At 44.4% G+C, this 26,093-nt stretch overlaps 1 protein-coding gene across 1 annotated transcript; it reads left to right on the top strand.

Moving 5' to 3' along the window:
• The first annotated feature begins 2,462 nt into the window (after nucleotides 1-2,462).
• Nucleotides 2,463-12,891, top strand: ARMCX4 (armadillo repeat containing X-linked 4). The gene is given in 6 exon segments (XM_090264073.1): nucleotides 2,463-2,468; nucleotides 2,739-2,857; nucleotides 3,112-3,185; nucleotides 3,532-3,639; nucleotides 3,642-4,405; nucleotides 12,847-12,891. Coding segments are annotated over 6 exon segments (1,116 nt in total).
• The last annotated feature ends 13,202 nt before the right edge of the window (nucleotides 12,892-26,093 follow it).

Raw genomic sequence — 26,093 nt, 5'->3', positions numbered from 1 at the left:
TTCAAAGGCTGTAAATCACTTGTGGAAAACTGCCAAGAGTAGAAAGCTGAATATCTTTCCAAAGATTTTGAACAAAATAAAGTAACAAACAAAATAGAACCACAGGCATGGAAACATGGAATAGACTGAAAGTGACCAAAGGGGAGGGGGATAATGGTGGGAAGAAGGGGAAGGGACTAGACAAAGAACATGTGTGAATGACCCATGGACAAACACAGCAGTGTAGGAATTGACTGTGGGAGCAGGGGGTTGGGGATAGGGGAATGGGATAGGTGGAGGAGGGCAAAAGGGGAAAAATTGGGACAACTGTAATACAATAGCAATAAAAAATAATTTAACAAGAAAGTGCTAGTTTTGTTTAAGAAAAATTTGTATTTAAAATGTCAGTAATTACTAGTCTGTTTTGAAAGCTGCGAAATCATTTATAGCAAGTAGAAAACATCTTTTAATGTGGCGCAAAAATAATGTAAAAAAAAGTCTTATTTTTAAGACCTCACTTCTTAATGTCAAATGAAAATGGCTTGACTACATTTCCGGATTACAAAAACAATGAATGCAATGTTAAAAGAAAAGAAAAAAAAAAGAACCATAAAAGGAAGTTAAACCTCTCCTTCCACTCTCTGCTTCCTTTCTTGACATCCCTTTCTTAGCCCAGTTTGGTGCAGCAAGGTACTCGTTGGAGAGTATTTTGGTCTTATAGCCTCAGAGAGAAAGAGAAGATTCCTCCACGAAGCGTCAGAAAAGGAAAAGGTCAAAGCCTGGGGTGGGGGGTGGCGGATGCAGACCCTCCCGAGTAACTAACGAAGAAAAAACTCCAACCGCAGGAAGGGGAGACCACTTGTGGGTCCTCAGATTGGAGGGGACCAGGCTGAATGACAAGGAGGTGCGCGTTGGACCCCACAGAGACTTAGAGGGGTAGTTCTTCATATGGAGTAGGGGAGGTTCCTTTCAAATTGCCCGCAGCGGATGTGTTGGGGGGAGTCTAGCTTGTTGATGACGCGACGCCCTCACAGGACCGGGAGCTGCAGAGCGGTGCAGCACAGTTGTCACAGCCTCTGGGTACCTGCATCCGGCTGCCCAGCGCACAGTGGGCTGATATCGGCCTGGGAAAGTGGAAGAGGTAAGGGCCCGGGGCCCGCGTGCGGAGACCAGGGCGGCAGCCAACCCCCAACCCCAGTATCCAATCCAGGGGTGGGGAACAACGTGGACGCAAGTTCCAGGAGCCTTCCCTCTGATTCTCCTGAACCCTTCTCCCCCTGCCTAGTGTGTAGAGAGGGACTGTGGGATTGGGAGGGGCAGCTGGTGGGAGTAGTGTCTCAAAAGAGAAATACAGACATTGAGATGCCCTTTCTTCCCCGACTCTAATCACTGATTTCACATGTCCGCTCAGCTTCCTGCTCATTTCAGTGGAAAGGACACGCCATGGTTGTGTTCTCAGAGAAAATGGTGGGCTTTAGGGACTGCACAGCAGGGTTGGTGGTGGTGGCTTACTGGAATGTTGGAAGGGACATTTGATAACCGGGGTCTTTAATCCAGACCGACCAGTATTGGTGTCTGTGTCCTGGGTGCTGGTCCAAGCATTCAGTGCCTTTACTGCTCGGTGTGGCAGTTTGTGGTTAGGCGAGCGAAGGAATGGAGAAAGCGGCACATAGTGTGAGCATGGGCACTGTCTGTAAATCGCCCAAGTTCGATATAAGTTCTATATGAGAGGAACTTAGGTGCCATTATCTGATTGGGATGTGGGGTGCAGCTGGCTAGGGGACTTTCCTTAAACAGCATTTACTTACCAAGCTTAGGATTTTAAGTTAAGTTGTGTATTGAAGACCAGTAAAGATGGCAAACTTTTTTTAATGGATGATTTCATTTACACTTCAGATAACATTGAGAAGGTACAAATTGTATTAAGGAACATTATTTTTGAGAGAGAGAGAGAGAGTCAATCTTTGCATGGGAAGGATAGTGATTTTACAAAAGCAAAAGCCTTCCCCTACACCTTGTGTCTTCTGCTGGAGACTCGTAAAGATGGATTTAAGGGAAAGTAGATGGCAGTAGGATATGAGGATTCTAGAATATGGGACCTGAGGGCATCCATCTCTCTCACCATCCTCCAGTTTTAAGATGCCTGTCCTGTCTGAGAATCTTGGTAAAAGAAATTATGTATTTTGGGGAGAAGCCCTAGAAGCCTACGGGTGATTTTAAAAGATTTTTCCCATCTCACTTACCTTTCATTTTTCTTACATCCCTCCTCTACCCTGCCTACTACAAGGTTCTGCCTGCCAGGGAACGGGTCTCTAAACCCAATAAGGCAGGTACTGAGACCTATGTCTCAGATGCTGGGATGTCACAAACACTCATTATTCACCTTCCCTTTTTTCTCTGTTTGTTCCTAAATCTTTCCATACACCTATAATAGGGCTATCTACCACTGGAAGCAAGGGAAAGGGCAGAACTGGGGTAGAACCATGGAGGTTGGTGTAAAGGTGGGCAGTGTTTAAAAGGTGGCTGAGACTTGAAAGGGTCTCAGTAATGGTATTTATGCTTCTCCGACACTCTGACATACTTCCACAGTGTTGCCACACACTACTGATTTCAGTGCAGGAAACATTTAAGGATATTGGGGTAAGGTTGGGGACCCATGTTCTCTGACAAGGCAGGTACTGGGGTAAAGGATCAGGGTGCTTATCTGTTCTGTGAAAAGTTCAGTCTCTGTTACCTCCTGGTTGCTTATTTGTTCATAGATCTGCCTACAGGTCTCTGCAGGGCTTGAGATGACTGGAAGCAAAGAAACAAGGAGGAAATTGCCACTGATCAGTTGAGAATGGTAAGAAGATGGGGATTGCCTGAATAGACCTCTAGGGTGGGTTGGTGGAGGCCACCGTGTATCCAGTAAGTCCAGTGTCCAGTCTGGAGGATCATCAGACTCTCCCTTTCCCAGCCACCTTTCCCACCATTCCTGTCACTTACCCCACAACCTCACTTTTATTTTGGTACAGGGAGTGGGCTGAACTGAGGGAGATAGAGAAACAGTTTGCTAATAATATACCAGTCACATAAAGTACAAAATCTCCACCCCCTATCTGTTCTTCTGTCTGTCTGTCTGCCTGTCTCTAGGTCCATATATCTGCTTTATGGTGTATTACCAACCAAGGAAGGAAAGAGGAGAGAACTGCCTCCGATCAACACATGTTGGTATGGGGGTAGGGATCCGTGGGAGTGGTGGCCAGAGTAAGTCCAATAAAAATCAAGGTCTGAGGGCTTCTCGGTCTCTCCCATTTTAATGAGGCCTCCCACCATCCTTTTCACTACTCATTTGGTGTAAGGAGATGTCTGTGGAAGTACCTTGGGGGAAAATTGTTGGGTGCTGGGAAAATGGGGAGGGGATAAAATAAAAGGGATAGAGAGAGTTTGCTAATGATCATCTCCCACCAAACACATTATTTCTACACTTTCTAGCCCTTCTGTGTATCTAGCTCTATGACACACACAATTACAAGAGAAATTTTTTTCCTCCACTTCTAGGTCCACCTCCAGGTTCACCTCCAGTGACAGCTGTAGTGGCCTTTGAGTTGAAGACCAACACCCATACAGGCCTACACTCAGACATACCATCCTCTTTACTCCGCTCATCTGAGCCCCGCTGTGCCTTGTTCGTGCCACGAGCAGGGGTAATCACATGGGTCACATTCAAAAAGTAGGCTGGGTGACTGCAGGACTGGTGATCTGGGCTGGTACCTGCTACCACATTTACAGATTAACCAAGGGAAGAGCCCATAATGTGAGGAGACTTGCCAACAATGGGTCTAGAGTCAAGATGGAGACTGTGACTGGGGTACAGAACCAGGCCTTGGCCATTAATGAAGCCATGGATGGGACAGAAATTGAGACTAGACCCAAGGCCAAGACTGGGGCAGCAACTGGAACAGGAGGTGGGGTTGGGGCTGAAGTAGAGATCAAGGCCACTGCTAGAGCCAGACCAAAAGCCAACTCTCAGGCCAAGGCAATTACTGGGGATGAGGAAGAGGCAGAAGTCAAATATGAGGTTAGAACAGTGGTCATGACAGAGGCAGTGACTCTAGGTGAAGCTAAATTCAAAGCCAAGGCAGTGGCCTTGAAAGAGGCAGTGACCCAAACTGACTCTGAGGATAAGAGAGTAGTCAAGAAAGAAGCAGTGACCCAGACCAAAGCTAAAGTTTGGGGACTGGTTGCCAGGGCAGAGGCCAAGAAAGAACCAATGACCCAGACCAAAGTGGAAGCTCATATTTAGGCTGAAAAGGAGACAGAGATGAACAGAGTACTGATGACACAGAATGAGGCCTTGGCAATGACCAAGGAAGGGACCAAGATGAATGCCATAAATAAGACTGGAAATATGGCTGAGACCAAAGCAAGAGACCTTGAAGAGACTGTGAATATGGCCAAGATTCAGTATGAGGCCAGGTCTGGTACCACAGTTGATGCTAAAGGAAATCTTAATATCATGTCCAGGGCAGAAACTGGAGTGGATATAAGGTCTTATGTATCATCTCAGGCTGTGGCCAAGATCCAGGTTGATGGCATGCCTTGTGCTGGTGTAGAAGACAAGGGAAGTTATAAAATTATATCTCAGACAGGGTCTAAGGCAGACATGAGAGCTTCTGTCCAGTCTCAGATTATAACCAAGGCTCAGGCTGAGACCATGACTGGGACAAGTGTTGATACTGAGGTTAATACCAATGCCATGTGTAAGGTAGGGACAGGGGCATATATGAGAGCTTCTATACAACCTCAGACTGTGGCCAAGAAACAGTCTGAAGCAAAGTATGGTGCTAGGGTTGATGACAGGAGAAATACCAATGTCACAACTAGGGCAATGGTTGGAGTTGACATGAAGGCTACTGCTCAGCTTGAGACTATGTCCGATGCCATGGTTAAGAATAGAGGCAATCCCAATGCCATGTCTAAAACAGGGGCCAAGGCTAACTTGAGGGTCAATTCCCAGGATGAGGCCTTGCCTGATTCTAGGGTTAAGACCAGAGGCAATCCCAATGCTATTTTTAAGGTAGGGGCTGGGACAGATGTGTTGTCCTATACACAACCTCAACCTATGGCTAGTGTCCAGGGTGATGCCTTGCCTGATGTAGGTTTAAGGCTAAGGGCAATGACAATATCATGTCTAAGGAAGGGGCTACAACAGACACAAAGGCACAGTCTCAGACTTCTGCCATGAGCCAAGTTGAGGCCTTACTGAGTACTAGAACTAAGGCTAGGGGCAAAGCCAAAGGTAAGTGTAAGGCAGGGGTTGGGACAGACATGAAAACCTGTGTACAGCCTCAGGGCAGAGCCAAGACCCAAGGTGATGCTTTGCCTGATTCCAGGGTTGATGACAGGGGAGCTCCAAATGCTATTTCTAGGGCAGGGGCTAAGGCAGAACTGAGGGCCTGTGGTCAGCTTCAGGCTACAGACAATGCCCAGGATGAAGCTTTGACTGGTATCCAGAATAAGGCCTGGGGCAATCCTAATGCTATCTCCAAAGTAGGAGCTGGGTCAGACATAATGGGCTTAGTCCAGCCTCAAACAAATATAACAGGATCTGGGGGAAGAAGATGGTGGAGGAGTGAGGGGAGGCTGCACTCTCAGGCTCCCGAGACCCGTCTGTAGTTTGGACTAATTGCAGACAGAACATCTCAGTGAGCAGCTGGACACTGGCGGGAGTCGAGCCTTGGCACTGCTGGATTAGAGAAAAACCATCTGGGAACAACCTGTTTAATGAAGATAGTGAAAGAAGAAAAAGGGACAAAACGGGATTCCTGACTGGGGTGGCTGCCTGAGCTGCGGCTGAAAGGACACAAAGGCTTTTTGATGACCCAGGCTTCCCCAGAGGGAAGTCAGGAGGAAAGCGGATCTCTACTGGTTGGCAGAGACAGGACTCGACCAGGTGGCATAGGCTCTGAAAGACGGGAAACAGCGTGCTGCTGAGCAAGTGAAATTGTAATTTTTTTCTTTATATTTTTCTCTTGTGAACTACGGAGAAGGGGGGAAAGTTTGGGGGTGAAAGTACATTCTTGAAGAGCGCAGGTGCAGAGGTGCGCGTGCTCACTCCCCAACCCTCCCCTTGGGTCGTGGGCACGCATAGGGAAGTGCCATCATTCACTGGCCCAGGTGCGCAGGGCCAAGAGTTCAGGGGCCCCTCGGACACACCCCAACAGACATAAGATCAATGCCCAAACGGGCGCAGGGAGGGACCTCTGGATACACAGAAGACTGTGCGCAGTTGCCCCAGGCCAGCTCCAGTGGGAGCCAGGCCCGAGTGCCAGGCCAGAATGCAGAGAATTCCCTCGGGCTCGGCACGTACCCGCCCAGGCAGGTGCGGGAACGGTGGGCGGCTGTGGTGCAGGAACAGCAGGTAGCAGCAACTCACTGACACTCACCCAGAGCGCTGCGCGGAGGCTAGCACCCTGGCTGCCCTGGGCGAACAGGGGAGCGTGAGGAACAGCAGGCAGTAGCAACTCACAGACACTCATTCGGAGTGCTGCACTGAGGGTAGATCCCCGGCTTCCTTGGGCGAGCAGGGGTACACAAGTGCCAAAATACCTCGCCGACATCAATAGGCACCAATCGCTCACTTCCGATATACACGAGTGTCGGGCCCAGCACGGGCAGGCGAGAGACCATCTCCTGGAGCATAGTGCGGCAGACCTGAGGATAACTCCCTCGCCACCTTGGGAAACTCCCAGAGCGCTATGTGACAGGCCTGAGGCAGGCTCTTGGGCCACCTTACCCGCTCACAGGCGTGCCTGCAAAGACACCTTGGCTAGCTCCAACAGACACCGAAGGAACGCACTGTGCAGGGGCCCACTGCTGCAAGGAACAGGAACTTTCGACCCACCTCATTAAACCAGCTGTGGATAGAGAAAAACAAGACAACACACAAAGGCTGAACTGACATCTCCACAAAAGAATTCAAGATAAAGTGGATAGTGTGACTCTCAATCAACTAGCCAGAAGGAAGATCCTAACAAAAAACATCTGAAATATAACCAGACGGCATAACAAACGATGTAAAAGATACCCCAAGAACACCAGGCTCAGGAGATCAAAGAGACTGCCCCACTGAAACCCCCAGATCTCCTATAAAGAATCTCATACCACAAAGCTGGGAAGGTAAAGCAGACAAATCCAAATAACAAAAACAAACAAGAAGAATCCAACATGGTAAGATGCAGAAAAAGCCTCTCAATGAAAAGAAAAGAGGAATCCCCAGAAGGAGAGGTAGATGGAATAGACATAGCCCAAATGTCAGACATGGAATTCAAAACAATGGTGGTGAAGAAGCTCAATATGCTCGACAACCTCAAAAACAACTATGACAACCTCCAAGGAAGTTAGCAGCAGCTCCAAGAAAATTACAGGGAACTTGCAGAGAACTACACCAGCATAAAAAAAGACATAGAAATTATCAACAAGAACCAGGAAGATATGAAAAATGCAATCTCTGAATAGAAAACACAGTAGAATCAGTCAAAAGCAGTCTAAATGAAGCAGAGGATCGTATTAGTGAGTTAGAGGATAATGTAGGAAGTAATTCTCAAACGATACAGCAAAATTAAAAAAGATTGAAAAAATATGAACAAGATGTAAGGGGATTACAGGATAGCATGAGAAGAAATAATATCAGGATCATCAGAATAAGAGAGGGAGAAGAAAAGGAGCATGGAATTGAAAAACTGATAGGAGAAATAGTGACAGAAAATTTTCCGAACCCGATGAGAGAAAAAGTTATGCAAGTCGAAGAAGCACTGAGAGTTCCAATGAAGAGGAACCCCGAAAAACCCACTCCAAGGCACATCATAGTTAAAATGGCAACATTTCAAGACAAAGAGAGAATCCTAAAAGCAGCAAGAGAAAAACAGCAAATAACTTACAAGGGAGCTCCGATAAGGCTATCAACCGATTTCTCAACAGAAACATTACAAGCCAGAAGGGAATGGTCAAAAATATTTCAAGCAATGAACAACAAAGGCCTACAACCAAGAATACTCTCCCCAGCAGGGCTCTCATTCAAAATAGAAGGTGAAATAAGGAGTTTCTCAGACAAAGGAAGACTAAAAGAATACATCTCCACAAAACCAGCATTGCAAGAGATGCTAAAGGGAATATTCTAAGAAAAAGGAAGAGAAAAACCAAAAAAACAGTAGCGGAACAGAGATACAAAAGGGAAATGAATAAATACTTGTCAATAATAACGTTAAATGTAAATGGATTAAATGCTCCCATTCAAAGACATAGGGTAACGGAATGGATAAGAAAACAGGACCCACATATTTGCTGTCTACAAGAAACACACCTCAAAACAAAAGATTTACATAGACTGAAATTAAAGGGATATAAAAAAATATTCCAAGCAAATGGACCTGAAAAAAAAGCTGGGGTAGCAGTCCTCATATCAGACAAAACGGATTTCAAAGCAAGGGCAATAAAAAGAGACAAAGAAGGACATTTCATAATACTTAAAGGAACAATCCATCAAGAAGATATGACATTGATAAACATATATGCACCCAACATAGGAGCACCCAAATACATAAAGGAAATACTAGAAGACCACAAGAAGGATATTAACAACAACACACTCATAGTAGGGGACTTCAACACTCCATTATCAACAACACACAGATCATCCAAGCAAAGAAACACCAAGGATATACAGGCATTGAACAACACACTAAACCACATGCACTTAACTGATATGTATAGAACTTTTCACCCCAAAGAAGCAAAATATACATACTTTTCAAAGGCACATGGGACATTTTCAAAGATAGACCACATAATAGGACACAAAACAAGCCTCAAAAAATTCAAGAAAATTGAAATCATATCAAGCATCTTTTCAGACCACAATGCCTTGAAACTAAAAATCAACCTCAGGGAAAAAAATCAAAGACACCCAAACTCATGGAGAATGAATAACACGCTCTTAAATAACGAATGGGTTAACAATGACATCAAAGAGGAAATCAAGAAATTTCTAGAAACTAATGACAATGAACACACAACAGCCCAAAACCTATGGGACACAGCAAAAGCAGTCCTAAGAGGGAAGTTCATAGCAAGGCAGGCATACCTGAAAAGACTATAAGAATCTCAAATAGAAAATCTAACCCTAAAGCTACAAGAACTAGAACAACAACAATAAACAAAGCCTAGGGCAAGAAGAAGAAAGGAAATCATCAAGATCAAAGCAGAATTAAACGACATAGAAACTAAACGAACAATCCAAAAGATCAACAAAACTAGGAGCTGGTCTTTTGAAAAAATAAACAAAATCGACAAGCCTCTAGCCAGGCTCATCAAGAAAAAAAGAGAGAAGACCCAAATAAACAAAATCAGAAACAAAAAAGAGAAATCACGACTGATACCTCAGATATACAAAGGAGTATAAGAAATTATTACGAACAACTGTATGGCAAGAAATTTGACAACCTAGGAGAAATGGACAGATTTCTAGAAACATATAACCTTCCAAAACTGCATCAAGAAGAAGTAGAAAGTCTCAACAGAACAATAACAAAGAAGGAAATTGAAACAGTAATCAAAAATCTCCCTGCACACAAAAGCCCTGGACCAGATGGCTTCACAGGCGAATTTTACAAAATATTTAGGGAATAACCAACTCCTACCCTCCTCAAACTATTCCAAAAAAACCCAAAAAGAAGGAAAAATCCCAAACTCTTTCTATGAAGTCAGTATTACCCTAATCCCAAAACCAGGTCAAGACACAGCAAAGAAAGAAAAGTACAGGCCAATATCACTGACGAACATAGATGCTAAAATCCTCATTAAAATTTTGGTAAACAGGATCCAGCAATACATCAAAAAGATCATACACCACGATCAAGTGGGATTCATCCCAGGGATGCAAGGATGGTTTAATATTTGCAAATCAATAAATATAATACATCACCTAAAAAAACGAAAGACAAAAATCACGTGATCATATCTAGAGATGCAGAAAAAGCATTTGATAAAGTACAACACCCATTTATGAAGAAAACAGTCAGCAAAATGGGAATAGAGGGACCATACCTTAAGATAATTAAGGCTATATATGAGAAGCCTGAACACATCATCATACTCAATGGACAAAAACTGAAAGCATTCCCCCTGAAATCAGGAACTAGACAAGGCTGTCCACTCTCCCCACTTCTATTCAACATAGTGTTGGAAGTCCTAGCCTCAGCAATCAGACAAGACAAAGAAATAAAAGGCATCCAAATTGGGAAAGAAGAAGTAAAACTATCACTATTTGCAGACGACATGATAGTATACCTAGAAAACCCTATAAACTCCACTAAAAGACTACTCGATATAATAAGTGAATTTGGCAAAATAGCAGGGTACAAAATAAATATACAGAAATCTAAGGCATTTCTGTACACCAATAATAAAATACCAGAGACAGAGGCGAAAAAGAAAATACCACTTACTATAGCAACAAGAAAAATAAAGTACCTAGGAATAAACTTAACCAAAGAGATAAAAGACCTGTACACTGAAAATTATGCAACATTGAAGAAAGAAATTAAGGAAGGTACCAATAAACGGAAGCAAATACCATGTTCTTGGGTGGGAAGAATCAACATCATCAAAATGGCCATACTAACCAAAGCCATTTACAGATTCAGTGCAATCCCTATTAAAACACCAATGACATATTTCACTGACCTAGAACAAATCCTCCAAAAATTCACATGGAACAAAAAAAGACCCCGAATAGCAAAAGCAATCTCAAAACAGAAGAACACAGCAGGAAGAATCACGATACCAGACATCAAACAATACTACAAAGCCACTGTGATCAAAACAGTCTGGTACTGGCATAAGAACAGACATATAGATCAGTAGAACAGAATAGAAAGCCCAGAAATAAACCCAGACCTCTATGGTCAACTAATCTTTGATAAAGGAAGAAGGAACATAAAAGCGAGTAAGAAGAGCCTCTTTAACAAATGGTGCTGGGAGAACTGGACAGGGACGTGCAAAAAAATGAAACTAGGCCACCAACTTACACCACACACAAGAATAAACTCATGATGGATTGAAACCTTAAATGTAAGCTGTGACACTATAAAAGTCCTAGAGGAAAACATAGGCAGGAAAATTTCAGATATCACACGTAACAATATCTTCACGGATACATCTCCTAAGGCAAGAGAAATAAAGGAAAAAATAAACAAATGGGACTACATCAAACTAAAAAGTTTCTGCTCAGCAAAAGAAAACATCAGAAAGATGAAAAGGAAACCAACCATATGGGAAAACATATTTGCCAATGATATCACATACAAGGGACTGATCTCCAAAATATATAAAGAGCTTATATGACTCAACATCAAGAAAACAAATAACCCAATTTAAAAATTGGCAAAGGACCTGAACAAACACTTCTCTGAAGAGGACATACAGAAGGTCCATAGACACATAAAAAATGCTCAATGTCATTGGGCATCAGAGAGATGCAAGTAAAAACCACAATGAGATACCACTTTACACCTGTCAGAATGGCCATCATCAACAAATCAACAAACAACAAATGCTGGCGAGGATGTGGAGAAACAGGAACCCTACTGCACTGTTGGTGGGAATGCAGACTGGTGCAGCCACTATGGAAAACAGTATGGAATTACCTCAGAAAACTAAAAATGGAACTGCCTTTTGAACCAGCGATTCCACTGCTAGGATTATCCCCGAAAAATCCTAAAACCCTAATTCAAAAAAACCTATGCACCCCTATGTTCATAGCAGCCCTGTTTACAATAGCTAAGTACTGGAAACAGCCTAAGTGCCCATCTGTAGATGAGTGGATCAAAAAATGGTGGTACATCTTCACAATGGAATACTATGTAGCAGAATTAAAGAAGGAACTCCTGCCATTTCCGACAACATGGGTAGAACTAGAAAGAATTATGCTTAGTGAAAGAAGCCAGGCAAAGAACGCAAAATACCATATGATATCACCTAATACAGGAAAGTAAAGAGCAACACAAATAAACGAACTAAATAGGCAAAGACTAGAATAGTAGTCAGTAGGCGGGAGTGAGGAGGGAGAGAAGGGGGATAAGTAAGTGAAGGGTCTAGTCAAGGAATGTGTATGAATGACTCAGGTACATGGACAACCGGGAGGGATATGATTGTGGGAGAAGGGATGGGCTGGGTGGGGGAAGCAATGGGGGAAAAATGGGACAACTGTAATTGAAAAACCAAAAATAAAATAAAATAAAACTCATCTATATTTTCTGATTTTTATTGAGTAAAGGATGATTGTTTGCATAATTTGCCAAAAGGAACTGATGCATTCAGGCTAAGCAGTCCTGTAAATAGCATTTAAGAGACCTAGAGCAAAAGTAACAAATGGATGTTCAAATATCTGTGTGTAAATATTTATAAGGTACAAGCTAAACTTTTAAGTAAATATTATTTTTAAAGAGCTGTAAATGTTTGAAAATATAAATCTTGTTAATTATTTTAAAAGTAAAACTGTTCTTAATTCTAGCATTCGATGGCCACTAACTGTTTAATAGAAAAAAATTATCTCACACTTGTGGCTTGTGCAATCCACTTCCTTAATCTCCCTTCAGGAATAAAAAGTTTATTATTTAAGTTGCTAGGAGTGCTGTCAGTAGACAGCCCTCAGCTGTCAACCCTCTTCAGGAGTTGTCTCAGCTGTACAGCCACCTTCTTCAAGGTCATATCTCCTTCCTGGGGTACTTCACATGCAATGACTGATTGACATGGCCTTCTTGCTCTAAATGGAGTAGCTTAATGTTCCTTCTGTCCAATCATGCTTTCTTCTTTTCCCTCTCACAGGTGTTGATCTCAAGAGCATTACCTAATAAAAGCCCTTCATGCTAAACTCTGTCTCTGAGTCTGCTCTATGGGAAGCCAGCCTATAGCAGTTGGTATGAAAAACAATTCAGGAGAGCATACACTGATGAAAATTTGCAGCTGGATCACCTGCTGCCCATCTGGCAATGAGGACCCCATTATTGGTGTCAGGTGGAGTAGATAGGCACCTGGAACCGGTGGCAGAGGAATTGTTATAGATTCAATGATGGAGGAAGGGATGGATTATTAACTGGTGTCATGTAGCAGAACTTTGATAAATACGTGGAAATTATTAAATATAATGAAGGCCAGAAAATTGAGTGGCTATTACTAAGCTTGACAGACCTCTAGGAAAAAATAGTACAAAGATGAAATAAATTAATCAACAATTATAGAGCTATGTGAGAAAGCCAGAGAGCTTCATTCCTTGCATATAAAGAGCCCTTCATTTTTTTCCGAGTAGATGGTAGAAAAATTTGAGGACCAGTCTCAAGACTTATTGGAAACAAGCTTCAAAGAAAGTTAAAATCCCAACAAAGAGATGTCTACGCTGCCAAGATCAGGACCCTGGTTAGGAAGGAATAGGACCTGATGTGTTGGAGGGGACATCTTGATTGATGTCCCTAAAAATCTTGTATTTTTAGATTTTCCTGAATCCCTGGAGCATACAAAATGATCACTTCTTCCTATTAAGGGCTAGCACCTCACCTTGCTTGAACATGCAGAGCCCTTTTCCCTGTAAGATAACATCTGTTTTCCTCAGAATCTGTCCCCATATCCCATTCTGGTCACTGGATATATATCTAGGGTTAAGTCACAGCATAACCTCTCTGGAGATGTGGTGGGCCTGTTAAGGAAAGAAAGGGAATATCCCAAGAAGGAGCTGCAGGACCTAACCAGCATGTACTAGCAGGTGCTGAGGGAATAAACATGGGGATGAATTATGAGGGCTTTGATCAGGGGAGCTAGAATATGAAGTTGAATAAGGGAGAATTAATTGATTTGAGAGCTCTCTCTCAAGATACAGGATTTAGCATTCTGGGAAGGACTCTAGGATATAATGTGAACTCACTACTAGGAAGGCTCTCAAAATATGAGAAAAAATCCCAATGACCCACATTAAGCAAGGTATAAATACCAGAGCTGCCATAGCAGATGGTCAGAGAAGGGATTAAAGGCTCAGGGAACTGGGAATGATAGAATACATACATTATGAAAAGGTCAGAAAACCCTCCCTCCAGATGACTATGTTCTGCAGGGGGACCCTAATGGCATACCATTTGCTAAATGTATAAGGAATGCACTGGTGAAAGGGGCACCAGCATCACTAAGAAGTTCAATAATAGCTAGTTTTTGCAGGCCAGGGCTCAGAGTAGAAGGATTATTGATAAGAATGGTGATGGTTCTGATATAATAGAGGCAGAATGACTGCAGATAACTGTCAGAAGTCAGGTGGACGCAAACACTGTAATACACCACAGGGAGGCATGTCCTGCAGAGAGCTGTGGAGATGGTTAATAGAACACAGTGCCCCTAGTGAGTAGATGGTTAAGAGATAGTTAATGGAGTGGTTGGGTAATTAATTATAACACAGCACCCTAGGGAAAATAGGCACCAAACAATCTATACAATCAAAAGAAATTGAAGATGATCAATAGTCTGAGGGAAGGTGCTTCAATAAAAGTCATAATCTCTTGCTCACCTTCTGTCCCTAAAGTCAATTTTTTATCCAGAGAGCACTATTTGAAGGAGAGGCTGGGTGCCCAGAAAGAAGAACCCTACAACACATACATAGTGATGATTCCTTCAGTCTGATTTACTCAATAACTGTGCGTTGGGGAAAAAGGAATACCTAAACATCTTGAGGACTGAGGGACTCTGGTTATGAGTTGAATTGATGCCTAGATAACCTAAAATGTCATCGTGTTCTTCCATTAGAGCAGTGACAGTTGGGAGGCTAGTATTAAATGGGCTCCTGGCCTATATTGTGTTCACAGTAGCACCACTGGGTTCACAGACCCACCCAGTGGTTATTTTCATGGTCTCTGAATGTATAATGGGGATAGACATTTTGATAGTTAGTACAAGCTCCATATTGGTTTCTTGGCTTGTGGAGCTATTTGTAAATAAGAAGGCCAAGTGGAAGCTTCTGAAATTGTTCTCCCCTTTTCTTGCCAAGATAGTAAATGAAAGCATATAGCATCTTGGGGAGGATGGCAGAATTTAGTGTCACCTTTAAATACCTAAAGAATGCTGGAATGAATCCCACATCATATCTCTATTTTATACATCAGTTTGTGCCCCTGCAAAACCTGGGCAATAGCCTGGTAGATGACAGTAGACTGACTATTGCAAGCTCAACCAAATAGTGATGTAAGGCAGCTGCTATGTCAGATTTGATATCTTTGCTAGAGTGGAATGACATGGTCTTAGGTACCTAGTAATCAGCTACTGATTTGAAAAATGTGGGTTTTTTTCTATCTTTATCATAATGGAATATCAAAAGAAGTTCACATTCACATAGAATGGACAACACATACATTTATAGTTTTTTTCTCAAGGCTCTACTAACTCCACTGCCCTCTGTCATAATATAGTCTGAAGAGATCTGGACCACCTGAATATAATACTAGTCCACTATGTTGATGCTATCATGCTAATAGGACCAAAATGAGTATGAAGTGGGTAGTTCATTAGAGGTCTTGGTAAGACACATGCACTCCAGAGGATGGGAGATAAACTCTAGAAAGATATAGGAATTGGCTATATTAAGTCCAGTTTTTAGGTGTTGAATGGTCTGGAGAATGCCAGGAGATTTCCTCCAAAGTAATAGACAAATTACTGCGTTTTTCACTTTCCCCACTAAGAAAGAATCTCAACATTTGGTAGGCTTCACTTGGTTCTGGAAGAATAACATTTTACACCTGGAATTACTATTTCTACCCATATACTGGGTGACACAAAAAGCTGCCACCTTTGACTGGGGCTTAGAAGAAGAGAAGGTCCTATAACAGGTCCAGGCTGCAGTTTCAAGTAGTGCTGCCACTTGGCCCATACAATAGATATGCCCTAAGGTATTAGAGTTATATGTGTTGGCAAAAGATTCCATGTGGAGATTTTGGTAAGGCCCAATGGAAAGTCACAGCTTAGTCCAGAAGTTAGGTTGTGGAGCAAAACCATGTCACATGCAGTGGAGAATTATATACCTTTTATTTATTTGTTTGTTTGTTTGTTTGTTTATTTATTTATTTATTTATTTATTTATTTATTTCCTCCTGGCTGGTTTGGCTCAGTGGATTGAGCGTCGGCCTGCGAGCTAAGTGTCGCTGGTTCAATCTTCCAGTCAGGGCACACCAGAGAAGGAAAACTCTGACTCCAAAAAACCTCCGCTGCCTTGCGGCATACCTCTTCAGGGGAAAGGCTAAGGAGAAGGGAAACTCTGACTCCAAACCTCCGCTGCCTTGCGGCATACCTCCTCAGGGGAAAGGCTAAGGGAGTAAACCCCGACAGAAAATCCGGAGCCGGAGTCCCTAAGGCGGTTTGACGTTGTAGTCAACACCGGCAACTCCTGCGGCGCACCTGAAGCCAAGCTGTATTGACTCTGTCTTTCCCCTTGGATCCTTCAGCTGCGAAGAGAGGGGGGGTCTGCTGCATGGGCAACAGCTGGCCCTCCATATCACCCTGCCCAGGCTTTGTAGCTTCACTGGAGAGGACACTCCAGCGTCATCGCAAGATGTCGCCTCAACACGGGAGGAGACAGATACCGGTTATAAGCTCATCCGATTGGCGAAGGAAACGAGCGCCAGGGGTCTCCTCTGATGGTGGGAGAGGTCATCGCACCTCACTGGACAGCTACCGCCCGCCTCAAGCTGGGCAGCCCCCAGCCAATTAGGTGCCGTCTCGCCATGGATCGCCTGCCCCACTGGGTGCGTGGGGATCAGAGAGGCGTCTCTCGAAAAGTGGGCCACAAAACACTCGCACCAGGCAATTCCAAGCAAACAACAAGAAAGAAGCCTCCAGCTCTTCACCTCGCTAGCTGGAACATCAGGACCATGTGTCCCGGACTTACTGCAGACCTTCCGTGGATCAATGGTGCCAGGAAAACCGCCTTAATCGACAGGGAACTGGCACGACTAAACATCGACATTGCAGCTCTACAGGAGACCCGGTTGGCCGACAATGGAACTATCAGAGAAACCAACTACACCTTCTACTGGCAAGGGAAGTCTCCGGACCAACCAAGACAGCATGGTGTTGGGTTCGCTGTGAAGAACACGCTTGTTAACTCCATAGAGCCACCCACAGGAGGCACAGAGAGATTACTTACCCTCCAATTGTCAACAACTTTCGGCCCAGTCAGCATTCTTAGCGCGTATGCCCCAACCCTCTGCGCCACCACCGAAGAGAAAGAACAGTTCTACCATGCACTGGACGAAGCGTTATCCAAGATCCCCAGAAGTAACGCTCTTTACCTCCTTGGAGACGTCAATGCAAGAGTAGGAGCCGACCACATGGCCTGGCCCACCTGCCTCGGAAACTTTGGGAGAGGAAAGATCAATGAGAATGGTCAGCGACTGCTTGAGCTTTCGTGTCACCACGGCCTGTGCGTGACAAACACATTCTTCAAGTGCAAAGAGATCCACCAGGTGTCATGGAGGCACCCCCGCTCCCGCCACTGGCACCAGCTTGACCTCGTCATCACCAGAAGAACGGATATTGGCAGCACCCTCTTCACCAGCAGCTACCACAGTGCAGACTGCGACACGGACCATGCCCTCGTGGTAAGCAAGGTGCGCATAACGTCGAAGAGGTTGCACCACTCCAAGATGAAGGGTCGCCCACGCATCAACACCAGTTGTGCCAGCAACCCAGTTAAGACCCAGCAATTCATCAACAGGATGGAAGATGCACTCGGCGAGGGAATGGCGGCAGATGACATTATCGAATCCAATTGGCCACGTCTCCGCGACGCCATATACAACTCCGCCATTATTGCTTACGGGAAGAAAGAGCGGAAGAACGCTGACTGGTATGAGGCTCACTGGGAAGAAATGGAACCCGTGATCAAGGCTAAGAGGAAGGCCCTACTGGCTTACAAGGCCACGCCCACTCTCAGTACACTTCAAGCTCTACGGGCTGCCAGGAACAAAGTCCAGAAGACCGCCCGCCACTGTGCCAACACCTATTGGCTAAACCTGTGCAGAAGCATCCAGGAAGCCGCCGATATAGGCAACGCACGAGGAATGTATGAGGGTATCAAGAAGGCAACAGGCCCAATCCCCTCCAAGATCGCCCCCTTTAAGTCCAAGACAGGTGAGGTCATCACTGACCAGGAACAGCAAATGCGGCGGTGGACCGAGCACTACCTCGAGCTGTACGCAACGAGGAACACCGTAACAGACACTGCTCTTAACGCCATCCCAGACCTACCAGTCATGGAGGAGCTAGACACCCCACCTACTGCGGCAGAGCTCAGCAAAGCCATCGACCGCCTCGCTTGCGGGAAAGCACCAGGAAGCGACGGAATCCCTCCAGAAATCCTAAAGAGCGGGAAACCAGTCCTGCTACAGCCGCTCCACCATTTGCTCTGTCTCTGCTGGAAGGAGGGTTACATCCCTCAGGATATGAGAGACGCCAACATTATCACCATGTACAAGAACAAAGGAGACCGCAGCGACTGCAACAACTACCGGGGCATCTCTCTCCTCAGCGTCGTCGGCAAAGTATTCGCCCGGGTCGCTCTTGCCCGCCTGCAGACCCTTGCTTCCCGCGTCTACCCAGAGTCCCAGTGTGGCTTCAGAGCTGGCCGATCAACAGTGGACATGATCTTCTCCCTACGCCAGCTGCAGGAGAAGTGTCATGAGCAGCATAAACCACTCTACCTCGCCTTTATCGACCTCACGAAGGCGTTTGATCTGGTCAGTCGAAGCGGACTCTTCAGCTTGCTACGGAAGATTGGCTGTCCACCACATCTGCTTGCTGTGGTCATGTCCTTTCACGACAACATGCACAGCACGGTGTCCTACAACGGCGCAACCTCTGAGGCCTTCCCAGTCAGCAGCGGAGTAAAGCAGGGCTGCATCCTCGCGCCTACGCTGTTCGGAATCTTCTTCTCCATGCTCCTCCAATACGCCTTTAAGGACTGCAGCGAGGGTGTCTTCATTCACACCAGATCCGATGGCAAGCTCCAAAACCTGGCCCGTCTACGAGCCAAGACCAAAGTCAAAAAGGTGCTCATCCGTGAGATGCTCTTCGCCGACGACGCAGCCTTGACATCACACTCCGAAGAGGGACTCCAGCAGCTAGTCACTTGCCTTTCCCACGCATGCAAGGAGTTCGGACTAGCCATCAGCCTGACGAAGACGAATGTTATGGATCAAGGCACGGGGACTCCCCCATGCATCACCATCGACGGATACACCCTGGAGGTTGTCAACGACTTCACTTACCTCGGGTCCACCATCTCGAGCTCTCTGTCAGTCGACTTGGAGGTCAACCGGAGAATCGCCAGGGCAGCCACAGTTATGGCCAAACTGAACCGGCGAGTGTGGAACAATTCCAGCCTCACTGAGAAAACCAGACTGCGCATCTACCAAGCCTGCGTACTCAGCACTCTCCTCTATGGCAGCGAGACGTGGACCACCTACGCAAGGCACGAAAGGAAACTCAACAGCTTCCACATGAGGTGCCTGCGACGCGTCCTGCATGTCGCCTGGCAGGATAAGGTTCCCAACACCGAGGTGCTGAAGTGAGCCAACATGAGCAGTTTGCATGCAGTTCTTAGTGAGAGACGCCTCAGGTGGCTCGGCCATGTCAAAAGAATGGATGCAGGCCGTATTCCCAAAGACCTCCTCTACGGCGAGCTAGCAGAAGGCCAGAGGATGACAGGGCGCCCAAAACTGCGGTTCAAAGACATCTGCAAAAAGGATATGACACAATGTTCCATCAATCTCAACACATGGGAAGTTCAAGCAGACGACCGCCTAGCCTGGAGGCTCGCGGTCAGGCAAGGTACGTCACGCGCAGAGGCTGCGCGCAACGAGGAGGCGGTCCAGAAAAGATCGAGGCGGAAGCAGCGTCAACAGCAGCAACAACAGCCATCTGCCTTCACCTGTAACAAGTGCGGCAGGGATTGTCACTCCCGAGTCGGACTGCACAGCCATTCTCGGCGGTGCAGATAGACTCTCAAGAAGCTACGCCATCGTCTCTCGAGACGGACGGCTGCCGATGATGATTTATTTATTTATTTAAAGATTTTGTTTAATTTCTTTTTAGAGAGAGGGAAAGGGAAGGAGAAACAGAGGGAGAGAAACATCAATGTGTGGTTCCGTCTCGTGCAACTGGGGACCTGGGCTTCAACCCAGGCATATGCCCTGACTGGAAATTGAACTAGCGACCCTTTGGTTCACAGACCGGTGCTCAATCCACTGAGCCATGCCAGCTAGGGCTATTTATTTATTTTTAATATGTTTTATTGATTATGCTGTTACAGTTGTCCCAATTTCTTTTCCCTCTGCTCCCATCCATCCAGTGACCCCCTCCCTCCAGTTGTCCCTTCCCCCCTTAGTTCATGCCCATTGGTTGTGTATATAGTTCTTCTCAACATCTTCCTGTCTACTCCACTCCCTCCTACTATGCTTCTTAATTCCTGTATCATCTCCCTCCCTTTCCCCCCCATCCCCCTCCTGGATGACCTCCCCACTATATGTTCCCCATACATATAATTCTTTTTCCATTCTTGTTGCTGACTTAGTTTGCCTTTGTTTTGATTCCCTAGCTTCTGTTGTTGGTTCTTGTGATGCAGTTTTCATTTTAATGTTCATAGTTTTGATCCTCCTTCTTCTAAACAAGTTCCTTTAACATCTCATATAACAGTGATTTGGATCTGATGAACTCCTTCAGTTTTAGTTAGTCATGGAAGCACTTTACCTGCCCTTTTATTCTGAATCACAGCTTCGCTGGATAGAGTAATTGTGACTATAGGTTTTTGCTTTTCATTCCTTTGAATATTCCTTGCCAGTCCCTTCTTGCCTGCAGAGTCTCCTGTGAGAAATCAGCTGATAGTCTAACTGGGACCCCTTTGTACATAATTCTCTTCTCTCTTGCTGCTTTTAAGATTCTCCCTTTATCTTTAATTTTTGACATTTTGATTATAATGTGTCTTGGTGTGGTTCTCCCTGGGTCCAGTTTTTCTGGAACTCTCTGTGCTTCCTGGACCTGTAAGTCTATTTCCTTCCCCAAGTTAGGGAAGTTCTGCTTCATTATTTTTTCACATAATTTTTGAATTTCTAGTTCTTCTTCTTCTTCACCTTCTGACAACCATATAATTTGGATGTTCGCTCTCTTATAGTTGTCCCAGAGGTTTCTGAGCTTCTCCTCATTTTCCTCACTTTTTGTTTCCTCTTTCTGCACTGGTTGACTGTTCCTTCCCTATGTTCCAATTTGTTGATTTGATCCCTGGTTTTCCTTCCCTCACCACTTGTTTTGTATGTGCTTTCGTTCATTTCAGCAGGACTAGCCTTCATTCTTTCCCTGTCTTGATTAAGTCCCGCTGTTATTTCTGTAAGCTGTCTTACAACTATAGCTCTGAACTGAGCCGCAGAAAGGTTATCTATCTGTTCATCTGTTAATTCATGTAATTGCTTTCTGGTCAGCTGCGTGATTGGGATCTCTATCATTATTCCTGCCATCCTGGCAGTTTTTTGCTTCCTGGGCGGGGCTGTCACACTTCCTATGCATCGTCACTACCGGGCGACCCTTCACACTACACTGTGGTGCTTTGTGTGGGGGCGGGGGTCCAAGATGGGTTCCTGCCGTTCTCTCTTCGCTGAGAGACCGGGAGCCTCCTCCTCTGTCCCTAAACCCTTTGGACCTCACAGTCCGAGGCAATGGGGGTCTGCCTTCCCCGGAATTGGAATTGCGAGTTGACGGGTTTGGTCTGCAGCTACAGGTGCTCCCAGGCCCTTCTCGCCTCCCCTTAAATAAGAGCATCTGTGCTTACTGCCGTCATGCTGCCCGTCACTGCAGCTGCCAGCATCAGCACAGCTTGATCTCTCTGCCCCAGCTTCGCCCCTCCTACCTGTCCAGACGAACACCACTTGTTTATAACTTCATACATTGGACTTCCATGTAACTTTATTTTCTGGAACTTCTGGTTATTTCTGGTTTTGCAGTAGTTTTAGTCCTTATTAGTCGTGGAGAGAGATAGAGCATGTCAGTCTAGGCCTCCATCTTGGCCAGAAGTCCTATATACCTTTTAAAAACAACTGATATGATCCTCTATTATGGTATAGATGGAATGTCTGGACAGAGGACATCAAGTGACCCTGCAAGTGACTGTATGTCCATAACTTCCCATTATGAGCTGAATTCTGTTAGATTCACCGAGGTATAATGGTGGGCAGGCCAAGCAATATGATGGAAGCTTTACACATGAAATCAAGCACAAGGCTTGAGGGCATGAGCACCTGTACAGTCAGCTAGAGAAGATCGTCATTATATCCACATTGTAGCACTAGCACTTTTCACTTACCTTACACCAGTGGCCTCATGGGGAATTTATTTTGACACAGTAATGGAGAAGGAAAACCCAAGCATTGTTCATAGATTATTGAGCTTGGTATGTGAGTTTTAGCAAGCGTAACAACTTCAGCCTGGGAAAGCAATGGTGATCAGAAATGAGGTCTGGGTCATACTACGAAATAAAACACTTAAGACCCTAAGATTGACGAGGATCCATAATTAATAATGGAACAGGGTGATGGTCATTTGCAGCTTTGAGACCAGCTATGGTGTTTGGCGCTATAGTTTTTTCTGTTTCCCCCAGGAAGAGAGGCCCACCAGACCCCTGCAAGAGCTGATTCCAGAACTTATATGCAGTGGATCTTGGAGACACAAGAGGTATACTGTGGTGGATATTGCAATTCCCTGCCAAGATCTATTTTTAGCAATAAAGGCCTTATTTCTTCAGTTGTTAGGATTTGTGCCATCAGAAAGCTCTTGGCTGTTAGCTCCTTTCAGGATTTCATCAGCTGAGAGTTGTCTTGTCAAAGATCACACCCCATTCAGGGTGGCCTACTGCCAATGACTCACTGATGCTATGTATAAAGTCCTGGCCCTCTTTCCCCTTGAGATAGCTTTGAAGTTTCAGCCTGTCTTCAGTATTCTCTTTAGGGTATATTGAGGCATTTCATTGATAATGCACTGAAATTTGATTTCTCCCTCTTGTCATTCCTGCTTCTTTTCTCCCTTTCCTTCCATAAGTATTAATTCCAGGAACACTCCTTAATAAACCTTCTATACTATAATTTTGTTCCAGAATCTGTTTCCTGGGAAATCCAATCCGTGACAATGCTTTACACATTACATCTTTCTGTTTGTCTACCTCTATCTATCTATCTATCTATCTATCTATCTATCTATCTATCTATTTATATATCTATCTATCTATCTATCATCTATCTATATCTATCTACCTATCTATCTATCATCTATCATCTATCTGTTATTATCATCTATATCCATCTATCTTAAAATCAAGAGTAATATGAGCTGTTTAATATTGTAAAATGTTCTTTAGCTTCCATATGCAACAGTTGCAGTTTTTATTTTTTATTATTTTATTTATTTTTAGAGAGAGAATGAGGGAGAAAGAGAGGGAGAGAAACATCAGTGTGTGAGAGAATCCACCGGTTGCCTCTCATGACCCCAACTGGGGACCCAGCCCGCCATCCAGGCATGTGCCCTGATTGGGAATCGAACCAGTGACCCTTCCATTCATAGGCTGGTGCTAAATCCACTGAGTCACATCAGCCAGGGTGTTTTCTTGTTTTGTTTTGTTTTTTATATTACATCTGGAACCACAAACTGGGAACTAAAGGCAAGCACCTAAATAGACAATACTGGGAAACGATAACTTGTGAAGCAAAAACCTATTCTAGTCCTGTATGAGGGAAGACAGCTTTGACAAGTTAGCTTGTTTTTGTTTTTGTTTTTCTGTTGTCTAAGCATTTCTACTGCTTGTATCTTCTCTGCAGTCTGGAATAATGCTTATCTCTATGCTAGCGATGGCACAATATGTAAATCTTCATGGCATTTAGGCACAGTTGCCTTTCATTTAGAGAATAACAGGGAAATAGAGGTGGAAAAGCATTTTCCTGGAGCTTGTTTAGTGTTAGTCAAAGTGCAGATGTTTAGGATTAAGAGTTGCACTCTGCCAACAATGAGCACCAGATCCCATACAACACAGGTAACCATGTGTTCTTTGATGAGTGTGTGTGCTTGTGCATGTGATATGCAGGAACCTTTAAGTACAAGGCTTAGGATATCCCTTGTGACCAGATCCAAGGGAAGCACTGAGATTAGGATAGTAGCAGCTAACGGTCCTAGATTTTTTGGAGAGTTAAGTAATTTATTATTATTATTATTATTAAATATGTTTTATTAATTATACTCTTACAGTTGTCCCAATTTCCCTTCCCTCTGCTCCCCTCCACCCGGTGGCCCCCCTCCCTCCAGCTGTCCCCCCCTTTTAGTCCATGTCCATTGGTTGTGCATATAGTTCTTTTCAACCTCTTCCTGTCTACTCCATTCCCTCCTACTATGCTTTATTCCTGTACTATCTCCCTCCCTCTCCCCTTTCCCCTCCCTGCTGACCTCCCCACAGTATGTTCCCCATACCTATAGTTTTTTTTCCACTCTTGTTGCCTATTTAGTTTGCCTTTATTTTGATTCCGTAGCTTCTGTTGTTCGTTCTTGTGATGCAGTTTTCTTTTTCTTTTTTTTTTTTAATTTTATTTTTTGGTTATTCAATTACAGTTGTCCCATTTATCCCCCATTGCTCCCCCCTCCCAGCCCATCCCTTGTGATGCAGTTTTCATTTTAATGTTCATAGTTTTGATTCTCCTTCTTCTAAACAAGTCCCTTTAACATCTCATATAACAGTGGTTTGGATCTAATGAACTCTTTCAGTTTTATTTTGTCCTGGAAGCTCTTTCTCTGCCCTTCTATTCTGAATGAAAATTTTGCTGGATAGAGTATTTGTGGCTATAGGTTTTTGATTTTCATTATTTTGAATATTTCTTGCCAGTCCCTTCTTGCCTGCAGGGTCTCCCCTGAGAAGTCAGCCGATAGCCTTTGTACATGATTCTTTTCTTCTCTCTTGTTACTTTTAAGATTCTCTCTTTATCTTTAATTTTTGACAATTTTATTATAAGGTGTCTTGGAGTGTTTCTCCCTGGGTCCAGTTTTTCTGGAACTCTCTTTGCTTCCTGGACCTGTAAGTCTATTTCCTTCCCCAAGTTCGGCAAGTTCTGCTTTATTACTTTTTCACATAACTTTTTAATTTCTAGTTCTTCTTCACCCTCTGGCAATCCTATAATTCGGATGTTCGATCTCTTATAGCTGTCCCAGAGGTTTCTGATTCTCTCATCACTTTCCTTGCTTTCTGTTTCCTCTTTCCGCACTGGTTGATTGTTTGTTCCTTCCCTATGTTCTGGTTTGTTGATTTGATTTCTGGATTTTATTTCCTCACCACTTGTCTCGTATGTGTTTTCATTCTTTTCAGTATGAGTGGCTTTTAATCCTTTCTCATCTTGTTCCAAATCTTTTGTTAGTTTTCTAAGTCACCTAATGACTACAGCTCTGAATTGAGCCTCTGAAAGGTTTCTTATTTGTTCGTCTGTCAGATTCTTCATCTGCTGCCTTGTGAGCTGCGTCACCGGGATTTCTATAGTTGTCTGCCTCATTTTGACAAATTTGTGTTTTGCTTTGCTTCTTGGGCAGGCTATAGGGGGCGGAGCCCATGTACTCGTCACAACCCGGCGACCAGTGGCGATCCGCAACCTTTTTCGCGGCACTGTGGCACTTGAGTTAAGTGGTTCTATAGCTGGTTCTGAATCTGACTGTGGACCCAGATCCCCAGATTCTTATTCTGCTGTGGTTTTAGCCAACTCAGGGCTCAGAGGTTGGTTTAAGGTTCTGGGTACAGTGGTCTTGCAGTGTCATGTACATATGAGAAATAATTTAACATCACTTTTTTGAAAAAGTTTTTATTTTATTTATTTGTTTTTAGAGAGAGGGGAAAGCAGAAAGAGAAGGAGATAAACATCAATGTATTGCTGCCTCTCATACGCCCCCAACTGGGGACCTGGCATGCAACCTAGGCATGTGCCCTGGCAGGGAATAGAACCACTGACACTTGGTTCACAGGCCAATGCTCAATCCACTGA

The sequence above is a fragment of the Furipterus horrens genome, unplaced genomic scaffold (genome assembly GCF_987537825.1).
Source record: "Furipterus horrens unplaced genomic scaffold, mFurHor1.1.pri manual_scaffold_17, whole genome shotgun sequence".
Taxonomy (NCBI): domain Eukaryota; kingdom Metazoa; phylum Chordata; class Mammalia; order Chiroptera; family Furipteridae; genus Furipterus; species Furipterus horrens.
This window is presented reverse-complemented; position numbering and strand designations above follow the sequence as displayed.